This window comes from Patella vulgata, chromosome 1 (genome assembly GCF_932274485.2).
Source record: "Patella vulgata chromosome 1, xgPatVulg1.2, whole genome shotgun sequence".
Lineage (NCBI taxonomy): Eukaryota > Metazoa > Mollusca > Gastropoda > Patellidae > Patella > Patella vulgata.
Window position 1 is genome coordinate 40,590,287 of NC_065879.2, and position 14,771 is coordinate 40,605,057.

Genomic DNA, 14,771 nt, shown 5'->3' on the forward strand with positions numbered 1-14,771 from the left:
AAATACCTATATAGTATAGTAATAAACTATAAAGTATTTATTTTTATGCCACAATGTCATGACAATAATATTAATAATATTGATAATCTTGAAACTAATTGACAACAGCACAGTTATTCTGAGTAAATTAATCCTACAAAAAGATGGAGGGTGGCAGTACCCTCTATTTCAATTTGGTTTATTCGTATTCCTGGGAATCCAGCTCCTAGGCCTAGGGATTAAAACTCATAATTACTATTAGGTCCTCTATGTTACAGTTTTAATTTACTGTGCATTACGAAGGAAATTCACCAATTTCTAGTACGGATAGGGTGGTCCATGACAGGGGCTATGTGCCTATTTTGATTTTGATATCACTATGACATGAGGTCCTCAGTAATAGCTGATCACCGAAATGAAACTATCAATAACATCTACATGTAAGTAAAAAAAATCAGGATCCAGGTTGAGCTCAAATAACACAATCAGAAATAACATAGAAGAGTGTGAAATACTTAATTAGGGATTAATTAGTTAATTTAGTACTTTGGAAATAAACCTGCAATTATCTGGGTTGGCATTGTTTTGCTTTATTGAAACCATGTTCAAAATTCTTATTTTTATCAAAAATATCCAAGGACCACAATTCTGTGTTTGAAAATATATGTAATGTTCACCTTTGTTGATGTAGGGATGAGTTTGTAACAAGATGCAGGGTACGAAATAACACGCGAACGGTTGTTCAGGTTACGCATTGGTTACCATGACCCGGAAACATGCGAACGGACTTCATTCTCGACCACCGAGCTATAATTTATGAACTAAAGGTTTCAGTTAAAATATTGCCCCCACTCCTACATTAAAAACATATTAAAATTATAAATAAATACCTGAAAGATCCTTAAGTTCGCACCTGACCTGTCATTTGGCGGTAGCAAATCAACTCGCGGACCCATCATCATACCTGGCAACGCCATTAGCGAACAAAAGCGCCAGATCAGTCAACTGATTTCTATTGTTTTTGTCCCCCGCCTTTCGAAGAAAGCAGGGGACTATTAAAATGGGTTCGTCCGTCTGTCTGTCTGTCCGTCTGTCTGTCTGTCCGTCACACTTTTTGGGACACAATAACTCTCTTCCTAATTGAGCTAGAATGTTCAAACTTGGTGTATGTGTTTATTAGGTCAATGCCTTGATGGAGTTCGAAGATGAGCATTTTCCGCTTAGGGTAAGCAGAGATAAGCAATTTGATTGGTTGATGCTTTGGGACACGATAACTCTCTTCCTAATTGGGCTAGAATGTTCAAACTTGGTGTATGTGTTGATTAGGTCAATGCCTTGATGGAGTTTGAAGATGAGCATTTTCCGCTTAGGGTAAGCAGAGATAAGCAATTTGATTGGTTGATGCTTTGGGACACGATAACTTTTAATTGAGCTAGAATGTTCAAACTTGGTGTATGTGTTTATTAGGTCAATGCCTTGATGGAGTTCGAAGATGAGCATTTTCCGCTTAGGGTAAGCAGAGATAAGCAATTTGATTGGTTGATACTTTAGGGCACGATAATTATATGTGTCCTCTAATTATTTTCCTATTTCGGCGGGGGACATCAGCCTCACTGTTGGCTTGTTATTTCTTAAATTAATGGTGATTGAGTAATATAAATAAAACACCCAATGAAAAGGAATGTTATATTTGCAAATTATCAAATAAAAACCTACTTTTCAACAAAGGATCTTCTGGTATTTAGGTAATAGGTCGGAGATGAAAATTCATACCGTGTAATGACTTTGGAGCCTGGAGGTCGGGTGTTCGATCCCTGCATTGGCCGAGAAAGTGCATCCAGATTTTCCGGCGTGGTTCCCCCTTGTCAGTGATGCAGGACGAAGGGCCTGACAAGGACAGCTGTCTAGTCCTTCGGATGATACGAAAAAAAACGAGGTCCGTGTATATATTGGAATGCGCGCAAAAGATAACCTGGCAGTTGGAATTCGATCTAAGAGTAGGCGATAGTGCCGTTCCCGGGCAAAATTTCCCTCATAGCACACTGTATGGCGTATGCCCGTCTTCATTAGCCCAGTATAGGAGCAGAACAGTAGGACGTTAAACCCCATTTCATTTCATTTGTAATGACTTTGGCATTATTCCAATATTTTCACGTTGTCACTTACGGCTAATAATTTATGACATGGAAAGTGAAATGGAATCAGATTTTTTTAATGATTTACTGCCAGGCATATCGTAGAATATGATAATGTCGAAGAAATCAGCTATTTATATTTTTTTGGGACTTTATGATGCGAAGCAGCCGAGATCAAGCGTGTTGGCCGCCATAACTTGGATACACTTCCAGGCAGACGATACCACAAAACTTACGGATAATAATTCTAGAGTTTGGGGAGCTAAATTGAATCAAAACTTTTAGGATTTGATACAAGCTACGTAGAGGAATATTACATTGTCGAAGATTTCAACTATATATTTTTATTTTCGATGCAATGAAGCAAAGAAGACGACAATTCCCACCATATATCCAACAAAGGCTGATATGTCAAATGCCGATGATAGCGATGAAGTGACGGTCATTTGGGGCGATATTTCTTTTTAAAAGTTATATTTACTTTGAACACTGTTTTTTTTAAAAAAAAAAAAAATCTGAGGAGATACATGTTCACGTTATTTTTACCACTATGACAGAGAAAAGTCATAATTTTAGTGGAACTGACTTTCAGTATTATTTATAGTAATATAATTGTTACTTTGTACAATTGATTTTTATACGTCCACATGACGTATTGTTTGTGAACAGTCTACAGGTCACAATTTTTATCCGATTTCAATGAAACTTGAAATATAGGTTTATCACCCTAAGATCTCGGTTCCTTTCGATATTGGCATGTATCGGACTGTAACTTCATGGATTATGGCCCCTGATTGTACGAAAAATCACATTTTTAGCATGTGAACAATGTAGAGGTCACAATTTTTATCCGATTTGGTTTAAACTTGAAATGTATGCTTATTATTATAACCCAAAGATCTCGGTTCCTTTCGATATTCGCGCATATCGGAACGTAACTTCCTGAATTATGGCCCCTGATTGTACATATTATTATATCACCGTTACACCCTAAGGACGACTGAGTTCGAATTTCATGAAAATCGGCCCAAATCTGATAGACAAAATGGCTGCCCCTCGTTCTCAAATGTAAAAATATGGTATATCAAGGTTGTGGATCCTATAGAGGTCACAATTTTTATCCGATTTTGTTGAAACTTAAAATGTAAGTTTATAACCCAAAGATCTCGGTTCCTTTCGATATTTGCGCATATCGAATTGTAATTTCCTGAATTATGGCCCTTGATTGTAGGAAAATCACTTTCTTTTTAGCTTGTTCTCTATCCATCTCTCGAAAATGTGGGCGTATCCTGCCTGGCAGCCGCTGGTTATATCATTGGAAAGAACACGACAATCTGTACATTTTTGTAACAGTGTATTTCTTCAAAATATTTTTTTTAGTTATTTGCAATTTTGTAGAGAGTATTAGGATTAACAATAATCCACTAATTGGCTTAGGGATATGGGCCCTGCTGATTTAATGAGCTTAGGGGTAGCTGGCTAATCTTTTAATTGGCTCTAGGGTTAAAGTGTAGATTAATAGTGGTGTAAAAAATGATCCAAATTTCCTTTGCCCCCAAATCCGCCTATGCTAATTCGAAGGTCGGTTCAACAAATATGGCAGCAATTTGATGCATTGTAACCTATAGGTTTCCATTTTAAATTTGAGGCAGATTAGCGTAACCTATTTTGAGGTTACCATTTAAGAGGCTTATTTCATACCCTGAAGATGATGTCACTTTTCCATTAAAAAGCAATCGATTTGTATTGTGAAATGTGAATCGTGATGCATATTTCCCCAGTTCAGGTATTGTTGCACATCTTATTTTGTCCACACAGATACAAACACATCAAAATATAAACATAGATGAGTCTGTATGAGTTAATGCGACTTTCTATGGAATGTTGATTATTTTTTGTAGGTCCTGCTATTAATTATTAACTCGTGATGTCGTCCGAGGAAGCAGCTGTTCCGAAGCCTGCAACAGAAAATTTAGAAACAAAGCCTGCTCCTGCTGCTACAGCTACTACCACAGCCTCATCTGTTACAAATGTTCCTTCATCTACAACCCAAAGTAAACCACAATCACAACCTCAGGTAAGATTATTTATAATATGTCTTCAATTTTTCTTGGAGATTTGCCTTGCTGAAATTTGGGGCAAGATACATATCCTGAATCTGTCTGCTCTGTCTTTCCTCTGTACGCATGCAAGCAAACTTGAAAAGTCTTATGACTCAAATCTCTGATATAAATTCTGTAAACATTAATTACTTCCTACCTTTGTTATGTGTTCGATAATACTTATAAATTTTTGTGCAGAAATTCCATGAATTATTTTTATTTTATCAAAACAGCACATGAAAAAAAGACAGTTGGAAGTCGTAGCCTTTTTCTATCCAATTTCATTTTATGGAACACAATACGTAACCTGTCCCTATTTCTATCCAATTTCATTTATTGGAACACAATACGTAACCTGTCCCTTTGATTAAATGTATAAAAAGATGGTTAAAATATTGTTTGTTTGCTGTGTGATTCCACATTCATGTGCCGATTACTCAATATTTACATTGTAGCTATTTGGGTTACGGGTAGTATGGTATGTCACACAATTATTTTTTGTGCTGCAAGCACTAGTAAATTGAGCGTTATAAATTTTGCGCATTATGACGTAATGTAGCCACGATGACACGATTGTTATATATACCGTCAAAGTCATGTTAATATATTTAGAGCTCTGGGTAATCCTGATTGATTTTGTTGTGCTGTTAGTGTAAGGTATTGGTTGTTGACCAGTCTAATGAAACGAAACACTGCGGGGAGGATGATTTAATAGTTGACAGTGATTAATTATATAATGCTCTAAAAGTTATACCCCTGGATAATTTCAATAGCTATATACATGTACTAAAGTTGTGTGATAATATTTACTGCTTAAAACTTCAGTGTTAGTAAGTTTCTAACTTTGCAACTGAAATTATAAATAATTATATACTTTCAGAAGCCAAATTACACCTTAAAATTTACTTTAGCTGGTCACACTAAAGCAGTTTCTTCAGTAAAGTTTAGTCCTAATGGTGAATGGTTAGCAAGTTCTTGTAAGTATAAAATTACTTGTAAAACAAAGAAATTAAAAGGGGGATGCCCAAGTTCAGATTTTGTCGTTTATACCGTGTGGTTGAAAGGTTTTTAATCTTATAATCCAATGTAGTTCGATTGTGCGTCTATTGGTAGTAGAATTATTTAGCTCAGGGTCTGTGTCAAGTTGTTTAATTATTTTATAGTCAAGTTTTCGACTAGAATGTCTCGGTAATTGGAAGTGGGAAGCGACTGGGGTGTCTCTCTTGTGGGTGATATCAGCGTAGTGTTCCTTCAGTCTAATGCAGAACAGTCTTTTAGTTAGTGTTGAAACTCTGGGCATATTTTGGTATTTGGCTATCCGTCTGCACTATCCGAACATATTCGGACCATTCATGTGTAATTTAATACTTAGTTTTGACGTTTTAAGCGCATGCAAAGTCGTCTATTGTACGGAGTGTGGTCCATATAAAGACTAATAAACTATAAGGTGATTATTCAAATAGATGATTTGAATTATCTGACATCCTTTTAGCAATGCTAATCTTTTTAATAGCCCATATTGCCATTGTCACTAATAAGCTTAATGCAGGACGTATCAAACGATCACAACATCGTTTTGAAAAATAAATATGGCCGCATGCGGAGAGGGAGAAGGCTTTCGTCAAACTTTTATATCCAGAACAGTTTTATTTTAAAACATTGTCTAAATAACAAGAAAAATCATTTCATAAGTTTTCTAAAACTTTATTTATCTGAACCAATTTATTTGAAATGATCAATCCTTTTATATTTTGTTAGAAACAACCCGTGACCGACTCAGACTGCCGACATTAGAAAGACAGGGGTCGGCTCATAATAATCACCTGACAAGTAAAACTGTCGTTCGGATGGGACGAAAAACCAAGGTCCCAAGTAAAAATTGACGTGCACGTAAAAGATCTCTTGGCAGTTTGAATTCAATATAAGAGTAGTGCCGTAGTGCCGCTGCCCGGGCAAAATTTCCCTCATAGCACATTGTATGGCGTATGCTCGTCTTCATTTACATTAGCCCAGTTTAGGAGCAAAACAGTAGGACATTAAACCCCATTTCATTTCATTTCAAAATAATCAAACTGTCAAGAGTAAAACTTTACCACAAAAAGTTTTATATAACAAACCATAAATAAATGGCACCATATGAAGGAAACACGCATGAACTGCTCAAACAACAAGTTTTAATTGATTACTGTCTAAAACTAGCTACAGCTTTTTATTATACGCCCACATTTCATGTGGACGTATATTGTTGTTGACCCTGTCCATCCAGTCATCCGTCCGTCTGTCTGTCCGTCACACTTTTTGGGACAATAACTCTCTTTCTAATTGAGCTAGTGAATGTGTTTATTAGCTCAATGCCTTGATGGAGTTCGAAGATGAGCATTTTCTGCTTAGGGTAAGCAAAGATTCGCAATTTGATTGGTTGATGCTTTGGGACACGATAACTTTAGTTGTAATTAAGTGAGAGCGATGAAACTAGGTGTATAGTTTCATTACATCAATACCATGGCTGAGTTTGATAATGAGCATTTTGTGCTCAGGGTAAGCAGAGTGATAAGCAGTTTGATTGGCCGAGACTTTGGAACACAATAACTCTCCTTCTAATTGAGCTAGAACATTCAACCTTGATGGAGTTCGAAGATGGGCATTTTCTGCTTAGGGTAAGCAGAGATAAGCAATTTGATTGCTTGATGCTTTGGGACACAATAACTTTAGTTCTAATTAAGTGAGAGTGATAAAATTTTGTGTATAGTTTTATTACATCAATACCTTCTTTTTTTTTATTATACTTATTATTTATCTCATAAAAACTGAGTATAAATTCCAATCGATCAGAAATAATCTAATTAAAACACACTACAAATTATACTACACAATAAACCCCCCGGCAAACTACATGGATACCGGTATCACAAACCTTACTAAATGAGGACAGTTAACAGGGAAAAGCTCAGCTGAAAAGACCTTCAAAAATTTTCCATCTATCTTGAACTTTGTCACCTAGTATAATTTGTTCTTTTTCAAAATAATATAATAATTCTTTTTTAAATACATTCAGAATTGGTTTATTTTCTTTAAGCCTTTGTTTATATATGTGTAACTTAGCTAAACTATATATCAAATTTGGAATTTTATTATCATTATCAATGCCAAATAAACATGTTATCAAGGTGATATCAAAATCTTTGTTTGCCTTTAGTTTAATCCAGGTTCCTAATTCTTGCCAATATCCTTGTACATATTCACAGCTGTAATAGAGATGTATTAATGATTCTGTAGGTCTGATTTAATAATTCCAATTTTAGCTAAACATTTATTTGTACCAATGCGGCAATTATTCTACTATTGAGTCGAAATTGAAACCATTTCAGCCTAGTATCGACAGTAAATTCAAAGTTTGCTTGTAAATACGAGCCCATTCTTTTAGAGTTAAGGTGAGATTTCGGATTTAGTTTTTTGAGGTTTTTTTATCTAACAAATGTGTATAGAAATGTTTTGCCCCAGTATCAAACATAAAGATAAATTCAATATTTTGAGGGTAAATGGGAAGTATTAACCTGCCATCTACTGTTTTAGGATTTATGTTGTTAAAAATTTTCCATTTAGCCAGAAGTGATTTTTTAAATCCATACAGGTTTGTAAAGTGTGGAGAGATATTAAATATAGATTTGAACAACGTGTCGTATGTCATAAAGATCCCATTATCGAAAAGATCATAAACATATTTTATTCCTTTCTGATGCCAAACATCAAATTATATTGTTTTATTATTTATTTTTATATTTGAATTGTACCACAATGGCTGATGTAGAATATTATATATATCGTTATCGTTTGGTTTTAACTTAATTAGCGCAATACTTATATAATTAAAAACTTCTTGCCAGAAAGACAATTTTGTACGCTTTGATAGTTTATAAAAATAATCATCCCCAAAAGAGTCAACCAATAACTGTTTATCTGGTAAATAAGCAACTAACAATTTTGCCCAGGCAGTGTTTGATGTTTTAAAAATCTTCTAAACCATGTGATTTTTAACGACTTCGAGTATGCTATTATATCAATCATTTTACATCCACCATTTTCAAAATTTTGAACCATAGTTTTTCTAGACACTCTTTCAGCTTTATTCTCCTAAACAAATTTATATAAAGATTTCTCTAAATTCTTTAAATAAGATATATCCGGAGAAGGTAGACTTATTAGTAGATGATTCAATTTTGGTACTAATATTGACTTTACGACAGTCATTCGACCGAGTACAGTCAAATTTCGTTTAGACCAATTTGACACCAAGTGACAAACTTCTTGACACTTAACATTATAATTCAGGTCTATTATCTTATCGATATCAGTACTGTATTGTATTCCTAGGGCCGTAAATTCAGATATTTCCCAGGTTAAATTTTTTTTAACATTTAGAAATCTTTCTTGACTTCCTCTCAATGATCCTATCCAAACAGAACAAGTTTTTTCTATGTTTGGTTTTAAACCTGAATATTTTGCAAATTCATCAAGAAGATTCTAGGCCTGTCAGAGATTTTTCGCTACCGTCAAGTGTCAGAGCAGTATCATCTGCATATTGTAGGATTTTTTTGTTTTTACTCCCTAAATTAATTCCTTTAATGTCTTCCTGGTTTTTCTTATTAAACTACCCAAAATTTCAACACATAGCAAAAATATATAGGGCAATAACGGATCTCCCTATCTACAACCGCATCCAATGGCGAAGAAATCACTTGATTTACCAAATTGTTTAACACAGAGCTTAAAATCAGTATTAAAAATGTTCACCCATTTCCTGATTTGTTGTCCAAAATTAAAGAATTTTAAAGTTTTATCAATAAATCTCCATGAAACAGAATCAAAAGCCTTCTCGAAATCTATGAAAACAATTAGTCCAGGAATATTTTCAATTTCTGTATACTGCAAGATATCAAATAAAAGTTTTGTATTCTCCCCAATAAACCGCCCAGTTAAAAATAAAAACCCCTCTTGGTCTTCATGAATAAGATTATTTAAAACAGATTTAATACGTTTTGCAATACAGGCTGATAGAATTTTGTAGGAGGTATTTAGCGATGCAATTGGTCTCCAATTTTTGATGAATTTGATTGGTCGAGACTTTGGAACACAATAACTCTCATTCTAATTGAGCTACAATGTTCACACTTGACGTAGGTGTTTATTAGGTGAATGCCTTGATGGAGTTGGTCTCCAATTTTTGATGAATTTGATTGGTCGAGACTTTGGAACACAATAACTCTCATTCTAATTGAGCTAGAATGTTCACATTTGACGTAGGTGTTTATTAGGTGAATGCCTTGATGGAGTTGGAAGTTAGAAGATGAAAATTTTCTGCTTAGGGTAAGCAGAGATAAACAATTTGATTGATTGATGCTTTGGGACACGATAACTTTAGTTCTAATTAAGTGAGAGTGTATTGTTTTATCACATCATTACCTTGACTAAGTTCCATAATAAGCATTTTCTGCTAAGGGTAAGCAGAGCGATAAGCAATTTGATTGGTCGAGACTTTGAAACACAATAACTCTCCTTCTAATTGAGGCAGAATGTTCAAACTTGGTGTATGTGTTTATTAGGTGAATGCCTTGATGGAGTTCGGTGATAAACATTGTCTGCTTACGGTAAGCAGAGATAAGCAATCTGATTGGTTGATATTTTAGGGCCAATAACTTTGGTTTTAATTAAGTGAGAGTGATGAAGCTCTGAGTATAGATTCATTATATCATTACCTTGACTGATGATGAGAATTTTCTGCTTAGGCTAAGGTTCGATAAGCAATTTGATTGGTCAAGACTTTGGAACATAACAACTCTGCTTTTAATTGAGGTAGAATGTTTAAACATCTATGTAGATGTTCATTAGGTGAATGTCATGACTGAGTTCATTGATTAACATTTCAAGCTAAAGCTAAACGGAACAAGATAACTTTGATTCTATCTGATAGAGAGTGATGAAACTTAGTGTATAGTTGATAATCAGTTTATTGATTGCTTAATACTTTTGAAAAAAAATAAATGTGCTATTAATTAATATGTGTCATCTATTTATTTTTGTCCCTGACTTTCGAAGAAAGCAGGGGACTATTAAGATCTCGATTCCTTTCGATATTCGCACATATCGGACCATAACTTTCTGAATTATGGCCCCTGATTGTACGGAATATAGCGTTTTTAGCTTGTGGACCCTATAGAGGTTATAATTTTTATCCGATTTCAAAAACCGTTTGAATATAGCCTATCACCGTTAACCCTAAGGATGGTTGAATTCAAATTTCGTAAAAATCGGACCAAAACTGACAGACAAAATGGCCGCCCTGCATACTCAAATAGCGTAAAAATAAGGTATATGTATGTTGTGGACCCCCTAGAGGTGACAATTTTCTTCTGATTCTGATGAAACTTGAAATACAAGTTTATAACCCAAAGATCTTAGTTCCTTTGATAATCGCGCATATCGGATTGTAACTTCCAGAATTATGACCCCCCGATCGTACGAAAAATCGCATTTTTAGCTTGAGGCCCCTCTAGAGATCACAATTATTATCCGATTTAAAAAAACGTGTGAATATATTACCTTTACACGCTAAGGATGGTTGAGTTCGATTTTCATGAAAAACAGACCAAAACTGACAGACAAAATGGCTGCCCCACGTACTCAAATAGCGTAAAAAATATGGTATATCAAGGTTGTGGACACTCTAGAGGTGACAATTTTCTTCTGATTTTGATGAAACTTGAAATGTAAATTTATAACCGAAAGATCTTGGTTCCTTTCGATATTTGCGCATATCGGATCGTAACTTCCTGAATTATGACCCCTGATTGTACGAAAAATCGCCTTTTGTTTAGCTTGTTCTCTATCCATCTCTTGCAAAATGTGGGCGTATCCTGCCTGGCAGCCACTGGTTAAACAAATTAGATGGTATTAAACAGCACGCAACAGAGCTGTCCGTTTGTCTCCATTGTAGCGTGGTGGCAAATATCTCACCAATTAACAAGACTGAAACTTATATGGTCATTTTAAGTTCGTGCTATATGTCTGGAAAAGGTTTCTTTGCATTAAAATAGTACCACTACTGATTCTGTGAAAGCCATGATGTCATTGGCTGTTCGTTCTTAATTACCCAATCACAGTGAATAATACATAACTCCATAGCAATCAGGTCTTGTGTCATTGAGTAATACTGATCATTTTTGTCTTTGAGTTGATTGATAATTGCCAATGATATATATAAAGCCTATTATTTGAGGTTTTGTCTTATAAATTAAAAGGAAATATGGCCGACAATTCTTTCATAAAATATAATCATAGGAATGTTCAATACCGTTTAGTTTTATTTTAAAAGTAGAGTAATATAGTATACTACAGAAAATGAACCCCTTTAAATTTGATGTGTTCTGTTTAATTATTTCAGCTGCGGATAAATTGTTAAAGATATGGGGAGCCTATGATGGAAAATTTGAAAAAACTATAAGTGGTCATAAACTGGTATGATATCATTATATTATATCTATTGGAAAATTCTATATCATTTTATTAATAGCTGATTTTGAATCACTATTGATAAAAGAGAACATTCAATATTTGAATATTCTTTTCGAAATGATATTGCAAACAAAGCAAATTTTTCATGTGGACATATATTGTCGTCGACCCTGTCCGTCCATCTGTCTGTCCACAGTTTGTCTGTGGACACTCTACAGGTCACAATTCTTATCTGATTTTGACGAAACTTGAAATATAGATTTATCTCCAAATGATCTCGGTTCCATTTGATATTGGCATGTATCTGATCGAAACTACGTGAAAGTGGCTCCTGTTTGTAAGAAAAATCATGTTTTTAGCCTGTGGACTCTCTAGAGGTCACAATTTTCATCTGATTTTGATGAAACTTGAAATGCATGTTTATAACCCAAAGATCTTGGTTGCTTTCGATATTTGTGCATATCAGATCGTAACTTCCTGAATTATGGCCCCAGATAGTAAGAAAATCGCCTTTTTTGGCTTGTGGTCCCTCTAGAGGTCACAATTTTTGTACGCCCACATTTTCATGTGGACGTATTATGCCGTCGCCCCAGTTTGTCTGTCCGTCCACAATTTGTTTGTGGACACTCTACAGGTCACAATTTTTATCCGATTTCAACGAAACTTGAAATATTTATCTCCATAAGATCTCGGTTCCTTTCGATATTGGCATGTATTGGACCGTAACTACATGATTATACAAAAAATCACGTTTTTAGCTTGTGGACACTCTAGAAGTCACAGTTTTGATCCGATTTTGATGAAACCTGAAATGCATGTTTATATCCCAAAGATCTTGGTTCCTTTCGATAATTCGATCGTAACTTCCTGAGTTATGGCCCCTGATAGTACAAAAAATCTTGTTTTTGCTTGTGATCCCTCCAAAGGTCACAATTTTTATCCGATTTAAAAAAAATGTTTTAATATATCACCGTTACACCATAATGAAGATTGAATTCGAATTTCGTGAAAATGTGACCAAAACTGACAAACAAAATGGCCGACGCGAATAGTATAAAAATATGGTATATCAAGGTTGTGGACCCTGTAGAGGTCACAATTTTAAAATCCGATTTTGATGAAACTTGAAATGCATGTTTAGAACCTAAAGATCTTGGTTCCTTTCGATATTTGCGCATATCAAATCGTAACAACCTGAATTGTGGCCCCTGATTGTACGAAAAATCACTTTTTATACGCCCACATTTAAATGTAGTCGTATACTGTTGTCGGTCCGGCAGCCACAATTGCTTGTGGACGCTCTAGAGGCTAAAGTTAATATCCGATTGATCTTAAATTTATACACAGTGTTTAAGGTCATGAGACGAAGAAGCCTATTTCCGATAATTACTGCCAGAGTTACGGCCCTTGATCACTTTAAAAAATATTGTGGACGCTCTAGAGGTCAAAGTTAATATCCGATTGACAGTTTTTAAGGTCATGAGACGAAGAAGCATATTGATTTTCAGCAATTTCCGATAATTAATGCCAGAGTTATGGCCCTTGATCACTTCAAAAAGTCTTGTAGATTCTCTAGAGGCTAAAGTTAATGTCTGATTGACTTCAAATTTATACAGTGTTTGAGGTCATGAGACAAAGAATCCTATTGATTTTCAACGATTTCCGATAATTACTGCCAAAGTTATGACCCTTGATCACTTTGAAAAAAATCTTGTGACGCTCTAGAGGCTAAAGTTATCATCCGATTGACTTCAGATTGATAATTACTTCATGAGTTGTTACTCTTTCTCCGATTTTAGTGTATTATAAATGTTTCATTACCAAAAAAAAGTAAAAATATGCGACAACACTTGTAGACTGCCTAGACAATTTAGCTGCTGTGGGCGTATGTTTCATTGCCTGGCAACCTATCTTTAGCTTGTGGATTCTCTAGAGGTCACAATTTTTTTTTCCAATTTTAAAAACCGTTTTGATCACCATTCCATCATATTGAAGGTTGAATTGGAATTTTAGGAAAATTGAAATGAAACTGCCCGACAAAATTGCTGTTCTTTGTATAGAAATTGTATATAAGTATGTAATTCAAAGGTTATGGACCTTTTAGAGCTCACAATTTTTATCCAATTTTGATGAAACTTAAAATATATCTTTATGTTCAAAAAATCGCAGTCCCTTTTGATATTTGTGCATTTCAGACCATAACTTTCTGGATTATGGCCCCTGATTGTACAAAAAATCGTTTTTGTTTTTAGCTTGTTCTCTATCCATCGCTTGCAAAATGTGGGCGTATCCTGCCTGGCAGCCGCTGGTTATCCAATTTAAAAAAATGTTTTTGTATATCACCATTACACCCTAATGATGGTTGAGTTTGAAATTTGTGAAAATTGGACCAAAACTGCCGGACAAAATGGCCTACCCTCATACACAAATAGTGTAACTAAATATATGGTACTAGCAGGATACCCTGCTTCACTCGGGGGTCATAACTCCGAAACCGGAAGTGGTAGACTAACGCCACCTGGCCTATGTTACTCCCCGGTCCGAGCTACACCTAAACCCCAAATTTCAGACTCGGGGCAGACCTAGTGTAGCCGCCAACCCAGAACAGACCGGTTTCGCTCGGGGGTCATAACTCCGAAACCGGAAGTGGTAGACTAACGCCACCAGGCCTATGTTACTCCCCGGTCCGAGCTACCCCTATACCCCAAATTTCAGACTCGGGGCAGATGTAGCTGCCAACCCCGAACAGACAGACTTCGCTCGGGGGTCATAACTCCGAAACTGGAAGTGGTAGACTAACGCCACCTGGCCTATGTTACTCCCCGATTCGAGCTACCCCTAGACCCCAAATTTCAGACTTGGGCCAAACCTAGTGTAGCCGCCAACCCCGAACAGACAGACAGACAGACAAACGACAGTCACAAATATATATATAGATAGATGTCAAGGTTGTGGACCCTCTAGAGGACACAATTTTGATGAAACTTGAAATATATGTTTATAACCGAAAGATCTTGGTTGCTTTTGATATTCATGCACATCGGAT

General features: G+C 35.4%; 1 protein-coding gene across 1 annotated transcript in view; it reads left to right on the top strand.

Annotated features, from left to right (window-relative positions):
• Nucleotides 1-14,771, top strand: part of LOC126825982 (WD repeat-containing protein 5) — a 69,107-nt gene that overhangs the window by 435 nt on the left and 53,901 nt on the right. Inside the window, exons 2-4 of the mRNA XM_050555540.2 lie at nucleotides 4,016-4,191; nucleotides 5,097-5,193; nucleotides 11,655-11,728. Of these exons, the coding sequence (XP_050411497.1) occupies nucleotides 4,042-4,191; nucleotides 5,097-5,193; nucleotides 11,655-11,728 (321 nt within the window). The 5' untranslated portion in view covers nucleotides 4,016-4,041. The remainder of the gene's footprint in view (nucleotides 1-4,015; nucleotides 4,192-5,096; nucleotides 5,194-11,654; nucleotides 11,729-14,771) is intronic.